Source organism: Lytechinus variegatus, chromosome 13 (assembly GCF_018143015.1).
Source record: "Lytechinus variegatus isolate NC3 chromosome 13, Lvar_3.0, whole genome shotgun sequence".
Taxonomy (NCBI): domain Eukaryota; kingdom Metazoa; phylum Echinodermata; class Echinoidea; order Temnopleuroida; family Toxopneustidae; genus Lytechinus; species Lytechinus variegatus.
In genome coordinates this window covers 6,891,211-6,917,735 of record NC_054752.1, presented here as the reverse complement: position 1 = coordinate 6,917,735, position 26,525 = coordinate 6,891,211, and the positions used below count along the sequence as shown (strand labels likewise).

The 26,525-nt window shown below is 36.4% G+C and overlaps 1 protein-coding gene across 1 annotated transcript in view; it reads left to right on the top strand.

The window, feature by feature from the left end:
• LOC121426608 (mucin-19-like) overlaps positions 1 to 22,026 on the top strand; it is a 196,170-nt gene extending 174,144 nt beyond the window's left edge. The window contains exons 142-161 of the mRNA XM_041622966.1: positions 531 to 743; positions 1,560 to 1,769; positions 2,254 to 2,289; positions 2,742 to 2,954; positions 3,780 to 3,989; positions 4,476 to 4,511; positions 4,798 to 4,833; positions 5,422 to 5,631; positions 6,311 to 6,523; positions 9,286 to 9,495; positions 9,984 to 10,019; positions 10,478 to 10,519; positions 11,916 to 11,942; positions 13,185 to 13,220; positions 14,880 to 14,936; positions 15,860 to 16,123; positions 16,614 to 16,642; positions 17,362 to 17,466; positions 19,760 to 19,802; positions 20,607 to 22,026. Coding sequence (XP_041478900.1) covers positions 531 to 743; positions 1,560 to 1,769; positions 2,254 to 2,289; positions 2,742 to 2,954; positions 3,780 to 3,989; positions 4,476 to 4,511; positions 4,798 to 4,833; positions 5,422 to 5,631; positions 6,311 to 6,523; positions 9,286 to 9,495; positions 9,984 to 10,019; positions 10,478 to 10,519; positions 11,916 to 11,942; positions 13,185 to 13,220; positions 14,880 to 14,936; positions 15,860 to 16,123; positions 16,614 to 16,642; positions 17,362 to 17,466; positions 19,760 to 19,802; positions 20,607 to 20,947 — 2,567 coding nt within the window. The 3' untranslated portion in view covers positions 20,948 to 22,026. The remainder of the gene's footprint in view (positions 1 to 530; positions 744 to 1,559; positions 1,770 to 2,253; positions 2,290 to 2,741; positions 2,955 to 3,779; positions 3,990 to 4,475; positions 4,512 to 4,797; positions 4,834 to 5,421; positions 5,632 to 6,310; positions 6,524 to 9,285; positions 9,496 to 9,983; positions 10,020 to 10,477; positions 10,520 to 11,915; positions 11,943 to 13,184; positions 13,221 to 14,879; positions 14,937 to 15,859; positions 16,124 to 16,613; positions 16,643 to 17,361; positions 17,467 to 19,759; positions 19,803 to 20,606) is intronic.
• Positions 22,027 to 26,525: the final 4,499 nt, after the last annotated feature.

The window sequence follows — 26,525 nt, the reverse complement described above, 5'->3', positions numbered from 1 at the left end:
AATCTTTCTTATATTTGTATTGAAATTGACTATGTTTTTGCCATATCTGAACAATATTAATTTCATGTTTTCATTGATATTAGGAGATACATGTATGGATGTGTATATGTCATCATATTTAACACCAAATTTTTAATATACAACCATTATTTGTTAGTACTGGAATCTCTACTAGAGAAATTAATTATCAAACCCCATAAGGATATCAGCATGTCTGGCTGTATATCAGAATTTATGTTCAATGACACTTTATCATTAAGAAGGGAAATAAATGGGCCAAGTATTGATTATACAGAGATGGGCTTTTGGCATACTAGCGAGTTGAAATAGTGATATACTGTAATAACTAGTTTTGTTATCATAATTTTTGGATGATCCTATCAAATGCCCACAAAAGATGCGTGGTGTAACATAAACCTTAATATGCACTTCTCTTTTGCCATGGAAACCTTCACAAGTTACATTTTATTTATTGTATTCTTTTTATCATCATCATTGCTGTAAATCGTTTTTATTAAAATATACTGTAGAGCCTACAACTACTGTCACAACAACAAGTGTTACAACCACTACCTTGCCAGCAACCACAACTGCTCCAACCACTACAGTGACGGAGGAAACAACAACTACTGTCACGACGACAGCAAGCACCACAGTTTCTGAAGAGACAACAGCTGTTACTACTACCACACCTGAAAGCTCCACTACTCACACTACGACAACAGTAACAACAACGACTCCAGGTATTCACCATGACATTGAAAACATTGGCTTTAGGACGATGACGTATAGGTTCCTTTAAAAACAAAATTCTACAACTACATTTATACTTCAATAAAACCACCTATTTATATTCTATAAGTGTTTGAAAAATTTCTACAAATTAGCAATGTGTATCAATTCAAATTATTCCTTTAATTTGAATGTCTTTTTTTTTACGTCGTTATATATACATATTTAGAAGTACCAAATACATATTTATGCAGTGTTAGTCAATTTGATGAATTCACAATATGGGGTGCAACCTAACTGTTGTAGCTGGCAGGCTGAAATTCAAAAAGCCTCATGGGGAAAAAGTTGACATCTGTTGCATGCTCTATAGTACATGCATGAAATTATGCTATTTACCAGGGTCCAGGACATGGGAGAGAAATGTCAGACAGATTTCTTTGTGAAATAATGAGTTTTCAGAGAATTCTTCTGCTTTTGCAATATGGTTTTCAGTTTTTAAAGCATTACAGTCACATTACTGTACACTAGTACTATGTTTTGCATGCTCCTGTGTGCGATGTTGACCCTGAAGCTAGAAATGGGCCTGTCCACTGCAACCAATAGACCATGCACCCTATTAGGTATCCACCAAAATAACCCAGGATTACTCCTTCCATTTATTACTTTGCTAAAAAGTATTTTGCTGAAAAGTTGTTTTTTGAAAAGAAGAGGGGAGATAACCAAGGCAACTGAATGGCACTAGTTGATAACTTTATTAGCTTATCTTTTCTCGTAATTTTAGTCACTTATTTTGATTGTGATAATTACTTGAAATCATCAAAATACAGAGCCTACAACTACTGTCACAACAACAAGTGTTGCAACGACTACCACTCCAGCAACTACAACTGCTCCAACCACTACAGTGACAGAGGAAACAACAACTACTGTCACGACGACAGCAAGCACCACAGTTTCTGAAGAGACAACAACTGTTACTACCACCACACCTGAAAGCTCCACTACTCAGACAACTACAACAGTAACAACAACTCCAGGTATTCACCAAGATGTTGCAAACATTTCTACTTGGAAACCAGTCATACTTTTTATCTTAAACTTTCCTAGAGTGAGCTGTATCTATTCTCTCTGTTTTTTTTTCAACTTTGGAAAAGGTCCAGTAATAAGCATTTTTTTATCAATTCAAATTACACCTTGTTTTTATATAAATGTCCTTGTATGAACTTTAGTATTTATATGTGTACAGTCATTTATAATTTTAGTTTTCTTATGTGTTAACTTGTGAACTTACAAATGTTGCTGTCATTTATTTTTAATCATTTTGTTGAGAAATCGTAATTTGAAAGGGGGATATACTTTCTGTTTGGTCAAATGGCATACTGAGAAGAGACATGATTCAACAAACTTTGTGACCCTCCGTGTAAACAAATTCAAAATTTGGATGTGGATCATGTTCACTTATACACACACACTTAACTCATGTCCTATTCAATATCTTAATCCACCATTTCTCTTTGACAGAACTTTCAACAAAACCAACTGATATAGGTGATGCAGGTAGGTTCACCATAAACCTGTTAAGATAAGGATATAATTCAGTTGAAATAAAACAAGAGGAACCCATAAGAAATATAATCTTTCTTAACAAATTTATTATCAAACACCATAAGGATATCAGCATGTCTGGCTGTATATCAGAATTTACGTTCAATGACACTTTATTATTAAGAAGGGAAATAAATGGGCCAAGTATTGATTATACAGAGATGGGCTTTTGGCATGCTAAAGAGTTGAATTAATGATATACTGTAATAACTAGTTTTGTTATCATAATTTTTGGATGATCCTATTAATTACCAGCAAATGCCCACAAAGGATGCATGGTGTAACATAAACCTTAATATGCACTTCTCCTTTGCCATGGAAACCTTCACAAGTTACATTATAATTTTTGTATTATTTTTATCATCATCATTGCTGTAAATCGTTTTTATTAAAATATCCTGTAGAGCCTACAACTACTGTCACAACAACAAGTGTTACAACAACTACTTTGCCAGCAACTACAACTGCTCCAACCACTACAGTGACGGAGGAAACAACAACTACTGTCACGACAACAGCAAGCACCACAGTTTCTGAAGAGACAACAACTGTTACTACTACCACACCTGAAAGCTCCACTACTCACACAACGACAACAGTAACAACAACGACTCCAGGTATTCACCATGACATTGAAAACATTGGCTTTAGGACGATGACGTATAGGTTCCTTGAAAAAAAAATTCTACAACTACATTTATACCTCAATAAAGCCACCTATTTATATTCTATAAGTGTTTGAAAAGGCCTACAAATTAGCAATGTGTATCAATCCAAATTACTCATTACTTTGAATGTCTTTTTTTATTATTTTTTTTTATGTTGTTATGTATACATGACTAGAAATACCAAATACATATTATGCAGGGTTAGTCAATTTGGTGAATTCAAAATGTGTGGCACGACCTATCTGTTGTAGCTGGCAGGCTGAAATTCAAAAAGCCTCATGGGGGAAAAGTTGACATCTGTTGCATGCTCTATAGTATATGCATGAAATTATGCTGTTTACCAGGGTCCAGGACGTAGGAGAGAAATGTCAGACAGATTTCTTTGTGAAATTATGACAGTTTTCAGAGAATTCTTCTGCTTTTGCAATATGGTTTTCAGTTTTTGAAGCATTGCAGTCACATTACTGTATACTAGCAATGTGTGCTGCATGCTCCTGTGTGCGATGTTGACCCTGAAGTGAGATATGGGCCTGTCCACCGCAACTGACAAATCTTGCTCCGCAACATGAATCCACCAAAATAACCCAGGATTACTCCTTCCATTAATTACTTTGCTAAAAAGTTTTTTGCTGAAAAGTTGTATTTTGAAAAGAAGAGGGGAGATAACCAAGGCCACTGAATGGCACTAGTTGATAACTTTATTAGCTTCTCTTTTCTCGTAATTTTAGTCATTTATTTTGATTGTGATCATTACTTGAAATCATTCAAATACAGAGCCTACAACTACTATCACAACAACAAGCATTGCAACGACTACCACCCCAGCAACTACAACTGCTCCAACCACTACAGTGACAGAGGAAACAACAACTACTCTCACGACGACAGCAAGCACCACAGTTTCTGAAGAGACAACAACTGTTACTACCACCACACCTGAAAGCTCCACTACTCAGACAACTACAACAGTAACAACAACTCCAGGTATTCACCAAGATATTGCAAACATTTCTACTTGGAAACCAGTCATACCTTTTATCTTAAACTTTCCTAGAGTGAGCTGTATCTATTCTCTCTGTTTTTTTTTTTCAACTTTGGAAAAGGTCCAGTAATAAGCATTTTTTTATCAATTCAAATTACACCATGTTTTTATATAAATGTCCTTGTATGAACTTTAGTATTTATATGTGTAGAGTCATGTATAATTTTAGTTCTCTTATGTGTTAACTTGTGAACTTACAAATGTTGCTGTCATTTATTTTTAATCATTTTGTTGAGAAATCGTAATTTGAAAGGGGGATATACTTTCTGTTTGGTCAAATGGCATACTGAGAAGAGACATGATTCAACAAACTTTTTGACCCTCCGTGTAAACAAATTCAAAATTTGGATGTGGATCATGTTCACTTATACACACACACTTAACTCATGTCCTATTCAATATCTTAATCCACCATTTCTCTTTGACAGAACTTTCAACAAAACCAACTGATATAGGTGATGCAGGTAGGTTCACTATAAACCTGTTAAGATAAGGATATAATTCAGTTGAAATAAAGCAAGAGGAACCCATAAGAAGTATCATCTTTCTTAACAAGCCATTGACATTAGTTTGCAGTCTGCCATTAAAAGACACCATTTGATACACATGCCACTTTGCTTCAATTTTTTTCCTCACTTTTTATGCGCTTACAAAGTTCATCTGTTTTTTTCATGTGTTATAAAAGTAGCAATACAACCTACGGAGTAAGTGGAGTAACACATTTTTTTTCATTCATCGTTTTCCTTATAGATGTAGAAACTCCACGATCAAGAACTGGACAAACTGGTAATTTAAAATGCTCTACTTTGATCTTAACGTATTTCATTTTAAACTAATCTTTCTTATATTTGTATTGAAATTGACTATTTTTTGGCCATATCTGAACAATATTAATTTCATGTTTTCATTAATATTAGGCGATACATGTATGGATGTGTATATGTCATCATATTTAACACCAAATATTTGATATACAACCATTATTTGTTAGTACTGGAATCTGTACTAGAGAAATTTATTATCAAACCCCATAAGGATATCAGCATGTCCGGCTGTATATCAGAATTTATGTTCAATGACACTTTATTATTAAGAAGGAAAATAAATGGGCCAAGTATTGATTATACAGTGATGGGCTTTTGGCATGTTAGAGAGTTGAATTAGTGATATACTGTAATAACTAGTTTTGTTATCATAATTTTTGGATGATCCTATTAATTACCAACAAATGGCCACAAAAGATGCTTGGTGTGAAGTAAACCTTAATATGCACTTCTCTTTTGCCATGGAAACCTTCACAAGTTACATTATAATTTTTGTATTATTTTTATCATCATCATTGCTGTAAATCGTTTTTATTAAAATATCCTGTAGAGCCTACAACTACTGTCACAACAACAAGTGTTACAACCACTACTTTGCCAGCAACCACAACTGCTCCAACCACTACAGTGACGGAGGAAACAACAACTACCACGACAACAGCAAGCACCACAGTTTCTGAAGAGACAACAACTGTTACTACTACCACACCTGAAAGCTCCACTACTCACACAACGACAACAGTAACAACAACGACTCCAGGTATTCACCATGACATTGAAAACATTGGCTTTAGGACGATGACGTATAGGTTCCTTGAAAAAAAAAATTCTACAACTACATTTATACCTCAATAAATCCACCTATTTATATTTTATAAGTGTTTGTAAAGGCCTACAAATTACCAATGTGTATCAATCCAAATTACTCATTACTTTGAATGTCTTTTTTTTATTATTTTTTTTAATGTTATATATACATGAATGTTATATATACATGACTAGAAATACCAAATACATATTTATGCAGTGTTAGTCAATTTGGTGAATTCACAATATGTGGCACGACCTATCTGTTGTAGCTGGCAGGCTGCAATATGGTTTTCAGTTTTTGAAGCATTTCAGTCACATTACTGTACACTAGCACTGTGTGCTTCATGCTCCTGTGTGCGATGTTGACCCTGAAGTTAGAAATGGGCCTGTCCACTGCAACCAATAGACCTTGCACCCTATTAGAAATGCACTAAAATAACCCAGGATTACTCCTTCCATTAATTACTTTGCTAAAAGTATTTTGCTGAAAAGTTGTAATTTGAAAAGAAGAGGGGAGATAACCAAGGCCACTGAATGGCACTAGTTGATAACTTTATTAGCTTCTCTTTTCTCGTAATTTTAGTCACTTATTTTGATTGTGATCATTACTTGAAATCATCTAAATACAGAGCCTACAACTACTGTCACAACGACAGCTGTTGCAACCACTACCACCCCAGCAACTACAACTGCTCCAACCACTACAGTGACAGAGGAAACAACAACTACTGTCACGACGACAGCAAGCACCACAGTTTCTGAAGAGACAACAACTGTTACTACGACCACACCTGAAAGCTCCACTACTCAGACAACTACAACAGTAACAACAACTACTCCAGGTATTCACATGGATTTTCTTAAGGGGGGAATTCTCTGTAAAATTTACTACATGTACATTATACTTCAGAAGAGTCAGCTATTTTTGTCTCACCTGCGAAGCAGAGTGAGACTATAGGCGCTGCTTTTCCGACGGCGGCAGCGTCAACAGCAAATCTTAACCTGGGGTTAAGTTTTTGAAGTGACATCATAACTTAGAAAGTATATGGACCTAGTTCATGAAACTTGGCCATAAGGTTAATCAAGTATTACTGAACATCCTATAAAAGTTTCATGTTACATGACCAAGGTCAAAGGTCATTTAGGGTCAATGAACTTAGACCATGTTGGAGGAATCAACATTGAAATCTTAACCTGAGGTTAAGTTTTTGAAATGTCATCATAACTTAGAAAATATATGGACCTAGTTCATGAAACTTGGACATAAGGTTAATCAAGTATCACTGAACATCCTGCATGAGTTTCACGTCACATGACCAAGGTCAAAGGTCATTTAGGGTCAATGAACTTTGGCCGAATTGGGGATATCTGTTGAATTCCCATCATAACTTTAAAAGTTTATGGATCTGATTCATGAAACTTGGACATAATAGTAATCAAGCATCACTGAATATTTTGTGCAAGTTTCAGGCCTAATGATTAAGGTCAAAGGTCATTTAGGGTCAAGAACTTTGGCCGAATTGGGGGTATCTGTTGAATTACCATCATAACTTTGAAACTTTATTAGTCTAGTTCATTAAACTTGGACATATGAGTAATCAAATATCACTGAACATCCTGTGCACGTTTCAGGTCACATGACCAAGGTCAAAGGTCAATGAACTTTGGCCGAATTGGGTGTATCAGTTGAATTACCATCAAAACTTTGAAAGTTTATGGATCTGATTCATGAAACTTGTACATAAGAGTAATCAAGTATCACTGAACATCCTGTGCGAGTTTCAGGTCACATGATCAAGGTCAAAGGTCATGTAAGGTCAATGAACTTTGGCCATGTTGGGTTTTTTTGTTGAATAACCATCATATCTCTGTAAGTTTATTGGTCTAGTTCATAAAAAGTGGACATAAGAGTAACCATGTATCACTGAACATCTTGTGCGAGTTAGAGTAGTATTCAAAGTCAGCACTGCTGCTATATTGAACCGCGTGATGCAGGTGAGACGGCCAGAGGCATTCCACTTGTTATTTTATCAATGTTACATGTATATTTTCATTAATTTTTGGAATGGCCTACTAATTTTCTGTGTTTTTTCAATTCAATTTATTTAACCCTATCTAGGCCAAGGTATTTTCAGTTCATTTGCCCAGCACCCCCCCCCCCCCCCTTGAGATCTCAGCCGTTGGCCGAGCGATCGTGCCAAAAATTGTCACGCAGGTTGTCTGTGACATAATCTTTACAAAATTATATTGTAATTTCTATCATGCAAATTTCTATTAAGTGATAATGCTAATTTATGGGTAATATATTTGCGTAATTAGTATGCGAAAACATACTTTTCCCTCTAACTACCTAAATAAAGCTCCAAATGTTGTAATTTTGCTTTAGAAAATCTTTGTAATGTTCTTAGCAAGTGTACATGAAAAAAGTTGCGATATCAGATGAAGTTTTTATGTATTATATTGTTTTTTGCAATTTCTTATGTATTTCTTTGTTTTTTGACATTTTGTTTTTCATTGTTTTTTCAATGAAATTTTTTGGGGACTCTTCTCTACTTGAAAGTAAAATGTCAGTGAGCAGCGCGGTCAAAAAATTTCATGCGGCGAAAATATTGCGCGAATCGTTAAGGAGGGCCCCCCCCCTCCCCCGGTCTGGATAGGGTTAACCAAAACATTAAAAATATAATAATATGATACACATACACTAAAAAAATATTTACATTGGTACAGTGTATAAAATGATGCTTGACAGGGAGCAGCCAGGAAGGAAAAGACCCTTATAATGGCCAACTTTACAATATATCATTAAATGTTGCACCTTATACAATGTAATACAGTTGAAATACAAAACAAATGAGTGGGGGGCAAGAGTTAAATTAAACAAATTCAAGAGAATCTCATATTGTAATTAATGTCCTTTTAATGAGTACTTTTAATTTGGTAGTGTCACTATATGGTACGTGCACCATCTATCGGTTGCAGCAAACAGGCCAAATTTCTAACTTCAGGGCCAACATCGCGCGCAAGCATCAAACAGTAGTAATGACTGATAGGCTTCAAAAATGAAAATCATATGACAAGAATTGATCAAAAACGGTTTAATTTTCACAAAGATATACTGTATGGAGGCAAATTTCTCTCCCTTCCCTGGACCCGGTAAACAGCATATCGGTCGAGCCTGCGTCAGCCAGCTCTAAAAAGTCGCATGCATGCATTTACTTTGGTGCTAGCGCATGCAACAGACTAAAACATGCTTTGCTTTAATAGCAACCACAAATCATAGAAATCATCAAAATTGATATTATAGGTAGCATGAAGATATATAATTCATCACATTTAGAACCAGTGGTTTGATGTGAAAGCATTGTATTTGTGTATGTATATTTTTACTAGAGAAACATGTTATCAAACCCCATACAAATGCGACAATGTGGACCGTATACAATATGTGTAGGGTTGTTATCTTTATTGAAAAATGTCCAATATTTCCATTGAAGAGAATAAATACATGAGCTAAAATCAAACTGGATTTAGAGTTGTACTATTATGAATTACATTATTAGTATTATATTGTATAAATATTTGGAATCAATATATCAAACTACAGAGCCAACAACTACTGTAACTACAACAAGTGTGGCAACCACTACCACCCCAGCGACCACAACTGCTCCAACCACTACAGTGACAGAGGAAATGACAACTACTATCACGACAACAGCAAGCACCACAGTTTCTGAAGAGACAACAACTGTTATTATGACCACCCCTGAAGGCACTACAACTCAGACAACTACAACAGTAACAACAACTCCAGGTATTCACCTTGGTATTGTTAACATTGCCTCTATGAGTATCAACAATAAGTTTCTTTCAAGTGTAATTTTACTACATTATATTTTAACAAACTTAGCTATTTCAGTTCTCTGAAGTTAATGACTTCCTTTTATCAATCAATTCCTTAAGGATTATGTGATCCACAGCCGAGGTCATAGAAAGGGGTCTTGATTATGTCCAACACCCCCCTCCCCCCCTTCGGACTGACAAAAGTAAAAGTATGCCTTGACTCTCACGGTTGACGGTGCATAACTCCTTTATATGGAGATTTGTTATACCTGTTAGCTTTTTTCTATGACTTTAGCCATTAGAAGTCGGATTTGGGACCTAGCATGAAAGATGTAGCCCTGGCTCTTGTTAAAATGCCTTACTTATTAGCCCACAGACATGATTTACAATATTTTGTGGGCTTTATTCAGGACCAAGGATGTAAAACAAATTTCAACTGATAACCTTTCTCTTTGACAGAACCTTCAACTGAACCAATTGAAACAGGCGATGGAGGTAGGTTCACGATTTCCCACTTTCATTTGTTTACTATGCTTATTTCTTATCCTTTCATCGTATGTGATTTCAATTGAATGTCAAGTTAAGTTCAAATCGAAGAAGATAAAAGGATAATAAGAGTGAAGTTATTAATCAATGAGCTTATGACACTTTCAGAATTATCCGCAGATCATGCAACTTTAAATCTTTTCTTGGAATGATTAAGTAAAGTGCTGAAAATATTGCATTATGCTGACCTAAGGTGTAGAAATTTGCTGTCATGCTCACGAATACTTAAATTCAAATCAGCCACTAAAAATATTTTCAAATAAACATGTCTCTTTGACAAAATTATCTTATTTCTCTTTCATTCCATTTTCTTACATAGTATTTTTTTCAATTTTAGGCAATATGAACTTTGCAACATGACTTCATCAATTAAATCTGCATTTACTTTTACTTTGCTTTACTTTTAGATGTTGGAACTCCTCCAACGAGACCTAGACCGACTACAACAGGTAATTTAGAATGTTATACAGCACTGCCTGGAAATTAAAAAACTGGGAATTATCTATAGCTTGATATCATAAGTTCATCACCAATATGGGCAACAAATAACACATCAATTTAAAGCTTGAAGCCTCTTCTTTATTCTGGTGTATCTTTACCCACAAGAAAAAACAATTGGAAAAAGGAGTACAATAATTTGGGAGGGGCATTTGAACTGCAAAAGAAAATCACATGTCTTAATAGTCTCTGCTATTAAACATAATACCTCAAGGAAAATGTTCATTGATGTTAGTACTAGAGAAAATGATGTATATGTACAAACGCTGAACAACCCAGTTTTTAGAAACAGTATTTTAATCAATTTATAATGATTTTAACATACCGGTAATACGATCTTATATGAGGTTGAGGATAACTATTGATTTTATCCATATGTTAAAGTTGTAGCTAATTGCATGTTAATCGCTGTTGTCATTGTGATTCTTAATTAAATTTGTCTTCATGTCTATGAAGAGTAAGAAAAATGAAATAAAAAAAAAGTAGTGAAATAGCTATGAATTTTAATTCAGTTATTCATATGACGATTGAGAGCTTTGAATTTTAGTTTGTTCCATCTTTTAATCTTCTGATCAGAATATTTTATTCCTACCCAATTTTGGGCTGTAAGTCGATTTTAAGGTCCAGTTTAGGCAAGTAGTTTACATACACCCAGGAAATTCCAAGAAAAGTTGACACTTGCAAACATCATAAAATTTACTTTACTATAAAATATTTTTGCTATCATGACAAATTTGATTTCAAACAAATGAGTATGTCATGCCCCTTCATCACATTGCTTTGTCATCAGGAACTGAAAAGTAATGTGTCATTTTTTCCACCAAATCATCATATTTAAGAAAAATTAAGAATGAAAAACTTGACAAAAACATTTCATATTTGTGCTAGTTACTTCTTAACACAAACATATCAGATTAAACTTTTTTGTTCAGAGGTGACATATCATGATAGAAAATATAATATAAATCATCTATATATTTCTATGAACCAATGATTAAGAATATAACAAACAATAGAATACATTTGGCATGAATATTACTTTTTCTTCAAAGGAAATTCCAACCTGAAATATACTTTAATCCCAACGGCATCTCAATCATGGGAAAGAGCTTCATACGCTCTTTCATTTGATACCGAATTAGTCATGGTATTATTTATATTTTTGAAGATTTATTAAATTTTACAATGTTTGCCAAACGAACAAATTTCACTGAATTCCATGGGTGTATATAAACTTTTGGCCTCAACTGTATGTGATGGCCAGGCAAAATGAATAATATGATATGAATGGAATTATCTGCTTAATCTTGACATATCTCTTTTTTTATAATCATGATCCTGACACAGAACCTGTGACGACACCATTCAGTGCAGGTATGTGATTTAGGTTCATCCATGTATCAGTGTAATATCACCTTTGGATAACCAACATCTTTGTGATTCCCTTGCAGCGTGCTACATAAGCACTTGCCCGATTGCCTGGGGCAAGTAAAATTTAAAGTCGGGCAAGTGTTTTGAAGTAAAGACAAAAACCACTTGCCCGAATTGGGCAAGCGAAATTCTCACAGTAAAATTACCAAAATTAGGGTCGGTATATCATATTGACCCTGATTTTGGTAATTCTAATTGGTCATGGCGGGCAAGATAAAATTACTTTGTAAAAAGATATGCAAGAACAAAGTTCATCAGTTTATGTCAAAAGAGAGAAAAAAAAGGTCAATGGTTTCTTAAACTGTAATATATTATTTTTGAAGAGGCAAAACTTTTTTTTCAAGGATTTTTTCGGGCAAGTATATTCCAACTATTTAAAAATGTACTTGCCCGACAGGGCAACTGAATATAAAAAGTTATGTAGCACCCTGCCTTGTCTTTCATGATGATGATATAATGCTATTCAGGGCTCAAATTCACTTGGTCCAAAAGGACTTGATCCTAATACTATATTTGGTCTAAACTCATTCGGTTTACTATTTACTGTTTGGTCTGCACTAGATTGGTGTAATAGCCACCTTGTTTAATTTCCATTTATTGAAGCTCTCAGTTGGTCCTAATCAGTTATTTGCCTCCCAATTCTTACTTTGTCAAATTTATATTTAGCTGCCATTGCTTCTAGCAGTTTTTTGCTTAGATAGCTGGCCTCTTTGCTTTATCCAACATATTCTATCACATGCTTGATGTATGATTTAATCATCAGTCTTTGTCAGCATTATTTATCTCAATGATTGTCACATATAAAATGTATTTATTTATATCGTTGTTATTTTGGGAGGATGTCAATTTATTTTAGATAAATGAATAAATTATTTAGAAACTCCTGCAAAAAAAAAGAAATCTTGGTTTCCAAGCATATGTCTAACCATATGGGCTAATTGGTATCCAACCAAGTGGATACTAGACAAATGAGATGTAGCCTAACTGGAAATTAGATTAAATGGTAAACAGGCTAATGGCAAGTAGATGAATCGGTTGCAGATGAAATAGGGTTAGACCACATGGGATGACACAAAATGTAAAATAGATATAAGCTCGTGAAAACCAAGTGACAATGTACCATTACTTAAGGATACATTTTGAACGAACATTGGAATTTCTACATTTTTCTTTATCATTACACAGAAACTACAACCCCAAGGATGAGGGAGAGTACAGAAGGTAATTTTACAGATGAATATTATACGAATAATACCCATCATGGGGGGCATTAGTAAGAATTATATGCACAGTGTATCTTTGGAACAGTTCTGACACATTTGGACTGTTTCAAAGGTATTGAACATGTGCAGGTAATTATTCTAATGCCCGAGCTACTGTACAAGTAGTATTATGTGTTTGTTAAGAAAGTGATATGGATCCTTGTTATTTGATACAAATGGTGAAAAGAACGTATTAGTACCAGTCATAAGTAGATTTGACTAATACTTAGGATATCATTTCATTATGATCCATATCACTGTTTATTTTTAAAAAAATTACAATGTTCTTACATGTATGTCATATTTTTGTTATCATCATTATTGTTGTTAGTATCAGTGTGTTTCTCGTAAATGTCATATTGTACTGGACATGTTATATTCAAAGTCAGGGGCCAATTTTATTGAGACATTCAATAATTAAAGGTATTTTCCAGTTGTTAAAATTACCGTGATAACCTTACTTGTGATTGTGATTGGCTGTTGAGCTGTGTTACCAAAAAGTTACCAAAATCATGAACCTTTACGAAATGGGACACAGATGGGGGGGTTAAGGTTTATTGATAATTGTGGTATTGGTTCTGATTGTGCTCTCTGGATTGTAAATAGGTAGAGGGGGATATTTATTCTTTCGTCTGAGGGGTGGGGGTGTATCACAAAGAGTTGAGCGTGTCTTAGGGTCATGCTTAGTGAAATGTGCACATTAAATGTAATGCACAATCTTATACAAGTAATGCACGTAAGCACATGCATACAGGGCCAAAAATGAACGATGTGCGAAAAGAGCCAATGGATATACCTCATCGAGGTCCGCAGGAGCAAGTGCGGTATATCCATTTGGCGAGTTGAACCTAGAGTTCAATATTTAGGTCCTATATGCACAAGAATGTGTGTATTGTTTGTTTTATACAACCCCCCTCACTCATGTTACTGAGTTGCCCCGAATGCTATATTTGATCTTTATTCAAGATAATAGATAATTCCAGAACTCACACTATCCTGCACTCTGACGTCAGAGTGTAGGATAGTGCATTTTGGATGCAATATTGCAATTTGCTGAATATCATGCTATTCGATTTGGACCAATCAGATTACAGAACAATCTTGGGAGTTGTATAATACTAATTAATATGCAATACTATGCACCTCCTTAGCATGATTTTGACCAATGCAGTGATGCTTTTTGTACTGCACCCAACTGGAAATTTAAGTGCAACTCTAAGTCATACTTAACTCTTTGTGAAAACCCCCCTGAAATGTGAAGGGAAATGTAAGCAGTCGCTCAGACATGTTTGTTAACATCATTGGATCGATAGTTTTCATAGTAACAATGCAATATGCTCATATGAATTGAATATGGGAGTCTGCATGCAAGCAAGTGCACTGACTTCAATAGAACTCTACTGAGGACTTACACCAAGAGGTCGTCTCCATGGAGACCCTGTAAGCAGGATGAATACCTCACAAAAAAGGCATAAGCCCTTCAAATGTGTTTTGAATACATGTCTGCCGATTGCAAGACCACCACTTCATCAGCTGAGCTTTTGTGCCTTCTGAAAAAGTTGAAAATTTTTCAAGCGAGTTTGTTGAAATAAATCTATTTTATCATCTGTATATTTAGTTCCTACAACTGTGAGGACAGAATCGACCACCGTGACAAGGCCTTCAACAACAGGAGGTAAGTTCAGATCATAGCATTTTGAGAAAACTGCATGTGAAGGTTTTTCTTATTAATCGCTTCATATGTTACAGTGCTATTAAAACATTTTAAAACATGTTTTGTGCATTTCTTGCATTTAGTTTTAATGATGATTTGACAAAGTCATTATTAAAACCAAAACGGGGAGGGGGCTCATAAATAGTTCGGCGCGACCGGGAGTCATGTTTGAATGCCGAAGCGCACAGGATATGTAACTCGCATTTTCATTAATGAATATGCAGTAGTTGATCTTACCAATGCAGTGATGACTTTTATAGCGCATGCTCTTACTGCACCCATTGATCAAGGGCAGAAGATTTCTTTTCTTCAAATTTTGCTGTTTGAATTAGGGCATGGTATGTGTGGGGTTCCCTTGAGTTGAGATCAAAGATCCCCCTCCTGTACTGGCTGCACAGAAGTGTTGTCAGCGCAACATTACAATCGGCGCAGCAATTCCTAATGTCACAACAGCGCAATAGATACATCTTGGATCAATGTGAAAGATGTGACTATAAGACATAATGTTTGTGCTCTGTAAGGGCTCACACCGTTTCTGTGGGCTTCTACTGCTCTATAGCAACACACCTGTGACCAATCGTCATGTTTTTTAGGTAGCAAACTTTTTTACAGTGTGTCCTCATGTTCCATTAAATGCTCCTCTAGCACATCCTCAATTTATGTGCATTGGCAATTTTCACATTGGTTCAATTAACAATTAAGCTCCGAGGAAATAAATTTCCCATCATTTCTTGGTATATTGATTTCATTGGTAAAATCATTTATTAAAGTAATTAAAGTAATATTAAGATAAGAATGGTTATGATAATTATCAATATGTTGATGATCAGCAATTATTTCTTTAAAATATGTCTGCACGCAAACATGCATGGTTTATTCTTTAGCAATGGTGTCAACCACAATGATCCGTGAAACAACCACAACACCAGAAGAGACGACGGAGAAGACCACAGTTATTGAAACAACAGCTACAGCAGGGTCCACAGTCCAGAAGGTGACCACAACCACACCGGAGGAGATCACCACTGAGTTGACCGTGACAGAAGGAGGGGTCACAACTACGGAAACAACCACCACACCAATTGCCAGCTCTACCACTAGTGTAACTACCATGATCATGACTACACCAAAACCAGGAAATGAGACGGGTATGCTCCTCTTTTGAAAATCAATTTTTAAATTAATAGATACTTGAAAGATTTGTGTTTTAATAGAAATGAGACTGGTTAGCCTCTCTTTTAAATTTTCAAGTTAATAGATATTTTCAATATGTTCTTAGTGAAACAAGAATGGTTTGCAAATTTTTAACCAGTTTTCAAGAGAACAGATAATTGAATAATGTTCTCAATGGAAATGAAAGTGGTAAGCTTATTTAAAAAAATCAGTTTTCAGGTTATTACAAAGTGATTGCGTTTCCATTTTCACCTACCCAATATATGAAATTGCATTTGTTTGTTATTATTTTTGGATAATTCCTTTATTGAATTATTTACTCAGTTATGCTAATTCATGCAATTGTATAGAAAGACAGAAAAGAACACCATTCACACCCTCTGTTCATATCAGTTAAACATCATAATAACTCTCAAATTATACAACTGCTTATTAATTATTTATACATTTGTATTTTTCAAACAGGCTGTCTTAAGAATGGTATACGTTATGAGGTAAGTTTACAATGCCCCGTATTACTTTGCTTTTCTCATAATTTTATTTAGAGGCAAGTGCATAAAGTAGGTAAAGGTGTAATGTGTGTTTATTGGAATCTAACCGGATTAAGCAATATATTTTGGAGCATCCCCCACCCCCCCAAAAAAAAAAAATTGTACCTGGTATCAAATGGTATTGTAATAACCAAGCTAGATACCCGTACTTTAAAGCAGAAACCATATACTTGATATTATGTTCTATCAGGCCGGTCAGATATGCCGGGCTGCCGATTCTCTCACGGATATTTTATTTCCAGTTTCCAAGAATTTCGGGGTAATTCCATAAAGCAAGCAGCCAACTTTTACCTTCAACCCTCATTCTAAATTGTGAACTTAAAGTGTAGATGGAAGGTTTTTACATTCTTAGATACAGCTTGATTTTGTTATCTTATCAAACTTCCATAAAATGGTTCTCTATGAACAACCAGAGCAATGGAAGTCAATTTACTCACCCATTTTATTTGATTTCATTTTAATTTAGTAACACAATATTTATCTCTCTTCTCTTGCTCTCTCGTGTTCTCTCTCTTTCATTAATCTCTCCCTTCATACCCTTCCTGCTCTCTCTCTCTCTTTCTGCCTTTCTCTTGTCTCTTACACCTTGTCTGTCTTTCTCTCTATCCATCTATCACTCTATTTCTCTCTCTCTCTTTACCTCTCATTCCAACCCTTTACAGTGGGGAGAAGAGATCATTTCAGATAATCCTTGCGAGAAGTTGATCTGCAAAGAAAACACGGGCATTATGGCAATAACTACGTCATGTCCTCCAATTGTCTGTGTGGTATGTCTTCCTTTTCTTTCTTTCAAACAAATTATAACCATGCTGAATTGGATCTGTACCCAGGTTTTTAAATTGCAGCATGCCATATGTTATACCTTCACTTGTCATACACTGTATGTTTTGTCCCATTTACACGAATCATTGATTTGTGGTTAATGAACTTTCTTTGTAAAGGCTGGTGTTCAAAATCATTCAAGTGTGGCTGTAATTTTGGTATAAGAGGTAGATGGATGGTGCAAACTTTCCAACCATGTACCATGATATCAATGAATACTCATTTCTTTACATGTCATACATGTATATTATGTAAATGTGACAATATATATTGAAAGTGAGACTGGTATGGCCTACCAAAACTTTTATGTCATATTTTGATTACTTGAATGATAATGGTAATAATATGACCTATAAAGAGCTTGAATCAACTCATCGGAGTTCTCAATATGCACATTATTATAATTACCTAGGGCTAAGCCATGTTGTCCTCACAGCCCACAAGTTTTTCAAGGAATAAAGATGTTGGCAAAGTATGTTTGTTGAGAAGTTTAAACAGTGATGGAACTGGTATTGATGTTCATTAATTGCATCACTTATTATTTAACAGTTAATATTATTTATCATTATCAGTAGTAGTAATAGTAATATTAGTGTTATTATTATTGCTATATTTAGTATTATTGTTTGTGATATCAATGTTGATTAAGTGCATCACTTATTATTTAACAGCTAGAACAGGTGTGTATATAGAAGGCCCCAAGTGAAAGTTTGTAGTTTATACAGCGCGTCCCAAAAAAAATGTCCCTCTGATATGCGGCTTAATAACTTCCAAAAATAAAAATTATTCTCAATGAAATGTATGGATATAGGAAGCCCATCTCATGTCCTAACTTCTATAAAAATTTCATTGGTCTTGCTTCAGTGGTTTTGAATACACAGCCTATTATGTAACAGTGGTGCTTTTCAACCCATTCCAAGTTTATATGCATGCAACACTGCTTTGTGTTCTGCACTTTCTTGCATATCAACCACCTTTGACCATTCTGACCAAGGAGATTTCACCTCTATCTCCTTGTTCTGACCAAGGAATTCCCTGATCTGACCAGGGAAATCTCCATGATCTAACCAGGCTCATCAAATCACAACCTTGAGCATGTTCAGAAGGGCAAAAACAGTATTGACAGTTCATTTCATGTTTGATAAACGGGAGATGCACAATGATTGAGACAACGGGTCATGTCTGTTTCATGCATAATTCCAACAATACTGCATTTTTGTTTTCATTACTTTTTTTTAGTTAATTAGCTACTGAGGTCAAGTTCAATAATGCAGTGTAACTTTTTAAAAGAAAAAAGTCAAAATTTTCTTTGGTAGGCCTATAGTTCCTTTTTGCAAAGGGTGATTAACTTGATTCCCCCTTTTTCAGCTTATTGTACTCATCCATCATTCACATTTTCTTTCAAGTTGGTGCACTGATTCCCCTTATCAATCATCAAACAAACTTATTTTTTTATGTTTCTTGTCCTCTGAACATGCTCAAGTTTATGATTTGATGAGCCTAGATATGATTAGGGAATTATCCCTGCTCAGATCCTGGATGTAAGAATGGGGGTTAACATGCCATAGACAATGAAGAAATGCATCAATGCTGCAAACTTGGAATGAGCTAAAATGCACCACTGTTACGTAACAGAGTGTGTATTCAAAACCGCTGAAGCGTGACCAATGTAATTTTCATAAAAGTTAGAACATGAAATGAGCTTTCTACTCATGAACATTTATTTGAGAATCCTACCACATTTTAGAATTAATTCAGTCCTATGTCAGAGGGACATTTTTTTTGGGACGCGCTGTATTTTAAGTCATGGGTGGTGATCAGGAAAACAGAGATGTGTTCCTTCTGCAAATTTTGTGCAGTTCTTTAAATTATGGACTGCCTTATATCAATAAATTAGTTTAATGGTGACAGAAAACAGAAAGGCTTAAAGTCCAGGTGCCTGTATGCACAAAGCTTAGCAATCCTTGTAGAAAATTATTGTACAATTCATTGCATTGACTACAGTGTAAAATTAATTGTACCAGTCGAGCATCCAATTAATTCCTTGTACATGTGTTATAGAACCCAGGTATGACTTCCCCTTGACAGCAAGCTGGATTCCTTCTAAAAGATATGGTACAGACTTTTGCTAAGGTACCTTATTAGTGTACAACACTCTGTACACTACACTTGGGTCTGTTGTTTCCTTATTCTGGTGCTTCATTCACATTTTCCTATTATACATTTTATTAATTGCAGGGCAAGCTGGTGAGAAGGGAAGGAGAATGCTGTGAAGTATGTGGTAAGTGAGGATTCATTTACTTTCTCTTTCTGCTTTTCCTTGGAATCTGGCACAGTTTATGAATCATAATAATACAAATTTTCTCCTGTGCTTGATAAACTGTCATTCAAAAGGGTAAGATCAATTATCTCTGTATTAACTGTTTGCCCGCTTTGTTCGATGCAAGTCACAATGCTTTTCTTTACAATATAAAGCGATCAAAAGCTATTGTGAGCTGAATTGGCATAACCATGCATTATCCCTCTTCAGGTTGCACCATGAAATGACACTCGAATGATTCTGTCTGTGGCAGGCAAAGAGTTAAACTAGAAAGAGGAAATCTGCCCTTCAGAGATGCAAGGTCTAACCATTTTCCTGTGATATGCAAAAATGGGTTAGCCACTTTGAAATCATGATTGCTTCGATTGTATTCTCAATTGAACACTATGCATGCAATCAAATGCAGAAAATGTTTATTGCCCTCTTTGGCATTTATTCAAGAATGTATTGATGAAAATGAATGTCTCTAAATAATGTGTTCTGTATGAAATTTATTGAAAACATAGTCTTTATTGTCGAGAACTCTTTGTACTTTAAGAATGAAGTACTACCTCTGCTTGTTCGTAATTGTAAACTCTTTTTGCATATGTGAACCATATAAAGGGAAAGAGCATCGTTGATTTGGCGCTGCAAAAGGTGCCCATGATGGTTTGAGCAAAATGAATTTTCGGAGTATAAGTTCAGACTACTATTTGAATAATGAAATTGGGATTTTCATTTTAATTTATTTTTCATTTGTATTTCCCTTTTGTTTCACCTCAATAGAACAAGAAGTCCCAACATGCCAGCCACGAAGTATAAAGGAAGATAACTATGAGATGGGAGATGGTTGCGTTTCTACTACCCCAGTCACCTTGTCCTATTGTGATGGTATGTGTGAGTCCAACTCTACTGCTATGATGAATGCCTCTATCGATGGTGCACCGTACTTCGATTCCTTCTGCCGCTGCTGCAAGCCGACTATGTTCAACATGTTTGAGGCGGAGTTCTTGTGTGCAGATGGCACCTCTTACACGAAGCAGTACTACGTCATAGAGCAATGCAACTGTGAAACCTGTGCCTACGATCCCATTCAAGCTCTCAATCCTACAACGGTAGTACCGTAGTAGTATCTAAAAATAAAGCGATGGGATTGGAATCCCTTGATATCCTATATACAAATATATTATATTTTTCTGTAGGAAGATTCAGCTGCCAGTTTGTCTCTCTTTTTCTGTTTTAGATGTACAACTTTTTGAAATGTTTTATCGCCAACTTTAATAACAATAATAATAATAATGGATATTTCGAAGCGCTAAAAACAAGAAGTACCATAGTGCATACAATGTATGAATATCAATTCAACAATTGCAATAATTACTGCAATATTCAAGATAAAAAGGGAATTTAATTATTGAGGAAAAAGGTATGTCTTAAGGGAAGATTTGAAACCAAGAACACCGGAAGCATTTCATATTGAAAGAGGGATAGCATTCCAAGTCTTGGCAGCTGCAAACTTTCAGTTTGTTTATAGTATCCACTCCATGCATACGTGTATCTATACTTGTGGTGCATTCAACATTTGGGTTCATCAAAATGAAATAAAATTGACTTGGTATATTTTTCTTACATCTGTATCAGAATCACCAAATTGTCAATATGAACATGTCTCCATGATGTATTTTACTTGATTTAAAAGACTATTGTAGTAATGTGTTATAATGAAAAAAGATATATAATAAGATCCGCCTTTATGTAGTTTTATGTAGTATCGTCAATTAATGTGAGGTGATTGGATTATTTACCTATGTAACAATAAGATTTATAATGTAATTTAAGGGTGATTGGTTATTCCTTAATGTATTTACAAAATAGGAGTAACAGGTAACTTAGGTTTATCAAGTTTTAACTCATTAGCAAATGCAAAGTAAGATGGATTGATAAAATCTTAAATTGAAACCATGTACTATGTGTTCTGTATAAGTGAAATTTAAAACAAAATTGGCCCTTGAAAAGATGGCAGAAAGACTATAATCTACTCCATAATTTAATGTAGAATGAAATCATACTTTTAATTGCATTTATGAGTAACATACACCGTTAAGGATACATTTTTTTTTCTTTTGTTTCTTGATGTTTATGGAGATGATTTAGAGATGGCCCTTTCAATCTTGTAGATGGCAGCTGAATAATAAAACAAGAAGAAGAATGAAATGGAAACTGTTTGTTCTTTGATTTTTAAGTGAATGTTTCCTTAAAATCTGATATGGAAACCTAGAAACCGAGAGGAAAAGAGTCCAATATAGAAAAAGAGATTGTATGTGTGATTGCATGGGTGTGTGTGAGTGTACGAGAGAGAGAGAGGTATGTGTGGGTTGGATTGGCATGAGTTGTGTGGGAGCGTGTACGTGAGTGGGCGTGTGAAAGGTTGAGTGTGTGAGAGAGATTGTGTGTCTAAGGCGAAGTAAGATAGATAGAAAGATAGACATAATGGTGTGTGGGAAGGTGGGTGTGTGTGGGAGAGATAGGGAGACTGTTCGTGGTACGCATTAAAAAGACTGACCGTGTAAAGAAAAACTATTGGTTGGTGTGTCTTTGTTAGAAAGATTGTTGTTGTTTGAGAGAGATAGTATGTGGAGATGTTAGTGATTCAAAAAAAAATGCGTCACCTGACTTCATTATGAGCGTGTGAGTGAGAGATGTTAAGAAAGACAATGCTGTAGATGTCTGAGTAAGAGGACGTTTTGTGCGTGTGTATGAGAGATTTAAAGTGTGTGTTCAGAGAAAGTGGTGTGTTATAAAGAGAAAGATCGGGTGAACATAATGATAGGGACTGTGTGTGAGTGTAAGAGAAATAGAGAGGGTGTGATTGAGTTGGGGAAATAGAGATTTTTGACATGAGTGTCTGTGCGTGTGAGAGGGTGTACGGGACTAGGTGCGTTGAGTATGTGTGAGAGATTGTGTGTCTTAGACTAAATAAGTTAGAGAAATAGAGAGGCAAAGTGGTGTGTGGGGGAGAGACGATTGATGGGTGGGTGTGTGACAGATAGGGAGACTGTTCTTAGTGTGTGGCATGTGCTAGAAAGATTGACTGTTTCTGCATGAGATTGACTATGGATGGGTAGGTGTTGGTTAGAAAGGAAGACTGGGCGTTTTTTGTGTGTGTTTGAGCTGGTATGTGAGTAATTGAATCAAAACAAAGATTGGGGATGTCTAAGTTATGAGCGTGTGAGAGAGACACTGATGTGGATGTCTGAGTATGAGGGCATTTATCCATGCTCTTTTATCTCGCTTTGAAATAAATGGAAATGCTATTTATTGGTACCTAGGTGTGGACTTGTTTTAAAAAAAAAAGTGTGTGGTTGGAGAAACACAGAGATTGTTGACATGAGTGACATGAACAGAGACTGTGTGAGAGTAAAGAGAGAAAAGGATGGTGTGTGTGGGTTGGAGAAACACAGAGATTGTTGACATGAGTGACATGAACAGAGACTGTGTGAGAGTGTAAGAGAGAAAAGGAGGGTGTGTGTGGGTTGGAGAAACACAGATTGTTGACATGAGTGACATGAACAGAGACTGTGTGAGAGTGTAAGAGAGAAAAGGAGGGTGTGTGTGGGTTGGAGAAACACAGAGATTGTTGACATGAGTGACATGAACAGAGACTGTGTGAGAGTGTAAGAGAGAAAAGGAAGGGTGTGTGTGGGTTGGAGAAACACAGAGATTGTTGACATGAGTGACATGAACAGAGACTGTGTGAGAGTGTAAGAGAGAAAAGGATGGTGTGTGTGGGTTGGAGAAACACAGAGATTGTTGACATGAGTGACATGAACAGAGACTATGTAAGAGAGAAAAGGAGGGTGTGTGTGGAGGTGCCGTGGCCGAGTGGTCTAAGGCGCCTGGCTATACATGGAAAGTCCGGGGTTCGATCCCCGCCGCGGCACCTATGTCCGTCAGCAAGGCATTTAATCTACAATGCTCTTTTATCTTGCTTTCAAATAAATGGAAATGCTATTTATTGGTAACTAGGTGTGGACTTGTTTAAAAAAAAAAAAGTGCGTGGGTTGGAGAAACACAGAGATTGTTGACATGAGTGACATGAACAGAGACTGTGTGAGAGTAAGAGAGAAAAGGAGGGTGTGTGTGGGTTGGAGAAACACAGAGATTGTTGACATGAGTGACATGAACAGAGACTTTGTGAGAGTAAAGAGAGAAAAGGAGGGTGTGTGTGGGTTGGAGAAACACAGAGATTGTTGACATGAGTGACATAAACAGAGACTGTGTGAGAGTGTAAGAGAGAAAAGGAGGGTGTGTGTGGGTTGGAGAAACACAGAGATTGTTGACATGAGTGACATGAACAGAGACTGTGTGAGAGTGTAAGAGAGAAAAGGATGGTGTGTGTGGGTGGAGAAACACAGAGATTGTTGACATGAGTGACATGAACAGAGACTATGTAAGAGAGAAAAGGAGGGTGTGTGTGGAGGTGCCGTGGCCGAGTGGTCTAAGGCGCCTGGCTATACATGGAAAGTCCGGGGTTCGATCCCCGCCGCGGCACCTATGTCCGTCAGCAAGGCATTTAATCTACAATGCTCTTTTATCTTGCTTTCAAATAAATGGAAATGCTATTTATTGGTAACTAGGTGTGGACTTGTTTAAAAAAAAAAAAGTGCGTGGTTGGAGAAACACAGAGATTGTTGACATGAGTGACATGAACAGAGACTGTGTGAGAGTAAGAGAGAAAAGGAGGGTGTGTGTGGGTTGGAGAAACACAGAGATTGTTGAAATGAGTGACATGAACAGAGACTTTGTGAGAGTAAAGAGAGAAAAGGAGGGTGTGTGTGGGTTGGAGAAACACAGAGATTGTTGACATGAGTGACATGAACAGAGACTGTGTGAGAGTGTAAGAGAGAAAAGGAGGGTGTGTGTGGGTTGGAGAAACACAGAGATTGTTGACATGAGTGACATGAACAGAGACTGTGTGAGAGTGTAAGAGAGAAAAGGATGGTGTGTGTGGGTTGGAGAAACACAGAGATTGTTGACATGAGTGACATGAACAGAGACTGTGTGAGAGTGTAAGAGAGAAAAGGAGGGTGTGTGTGGGTTGGAGAAACACAGAGATTGTTGACATGAGTGACATGAACAGAGACTGTGTGAGAGTAAAGAGAGAAAAGGAGGGTGTGTGTGGGTTGGAGAAACACAGAGATTGTTGACATGAGTGACATGAACAGAGACTGTGTGAGAGTAAAGAGAGAAAAGGAGGGTGTGTGTGGGTTGGAGAAACACAGAGATTGTTGACATGAGTGACATGAACAGAGACTGTGTGAGAGTGTAAGAGAGAAAAGGAGGGTGTGTGTGGGTTGGAGAAACACAGAGATTGTTGACATGAGTGACATGAACAGAGACTGTGTGAGAGTGCAAGAGAGAAAAGGAGGGTGTGTGTGGGTTGGAGAAACACAGAGATTGTTGACATGAGTGACATGAACAGAGACTGTGTGAGAGTGTAAGAGAGAAAAGGAGGGTGTGTGTGGGTTGGAGAAACACAGAGATTGTTGACATGAGTGACATGAACAGAGACTGTGTGAGAGTGTAAGAGAGAAAAGGATGGTGTGTGTGGGTTGGAGAAACACAGAGATTGTTGACATGAGTGACATGAACAGAGACTGTGTGAGAGTGCAAGAGAGAAAAGGAGGGTGTGTGTGGGTTGGAGAAACACAGAGATTGTTGACATGAGTGACATGAACAGAGACTGTGTGAGAGTAAAGAGAGAAAAGGAGGGTGTGTGTGGGTTGGAGAAACAGAGATTGTTGACATGAGTGACATGAACAGAGACTGTGTGAGAGTAAAGAGAGAAAAGGAGGGTGTGTGTGGGTTGGAGAAACACAGAGATTGTTGACATGAGTGACATGAACAGAGACTGTGTGAGAGTGTAAGAGAGAAAAGGAGGTGTGTGTGGGTTGGAGAAACACAGAGATTGTTGACATGAGTGACATAAACAGAGACTGTGTGAGAGTGTAAGAGAGAAAAGGAGGGTGTGTGTGGGTTGGAGAAACACAGAGATTGTTGACATGAGTGACATGAACAGAGACTGTGTGAGAGTGTAAGAGAGAAAAGGAGGGTGTGTGTGGGTTGGAGAAACACAGAGATTGTTGACATGAGTGACATAAACAGAGACTGTGTGAGAGTGTAAGAGAGAAAAGGAGGGTGTGTGTGGGTTGGAGAAACACAGAGATTGTTGACATGAGTGACATGAACAGAGACTGTGTGAGAGTGTAAGAGAGAAAAGGAGGGTGTGTGTGGGTTGGAGAAACACAGAGATTGTTGACATGAGTGACATGAACAGAGACTATGTAAGAGAGAAAAGGAGGGTGTGTGTGAGGTGCCGTGGCCGAGTGGTCTAAGGCGCCTGGCTATACATGGAAAGTCCGGGGTTCGATCCCCGCCGCGGCACCTATGTCCGTCAGCAAGGCATTTAATCTACAATGCTCTTTTATCTTGCTTTCAAATAAATGGAAATGCTATTTATTGGTAACTAGGTGTGGACTTGTTTAAAAAAAAAAAGTGCGTGGGTTGGAGAAACACAGAGATTGTTGACATGAGTGACATGAACAGAGACTGTGTGAGAGTAAGAGAGAAAAGGAGGGTGTGTGTGGGTTGGAGAAACACAGAGATTGTTGACATGAGTGACATGAACAGAGACTGTGTGAGAGT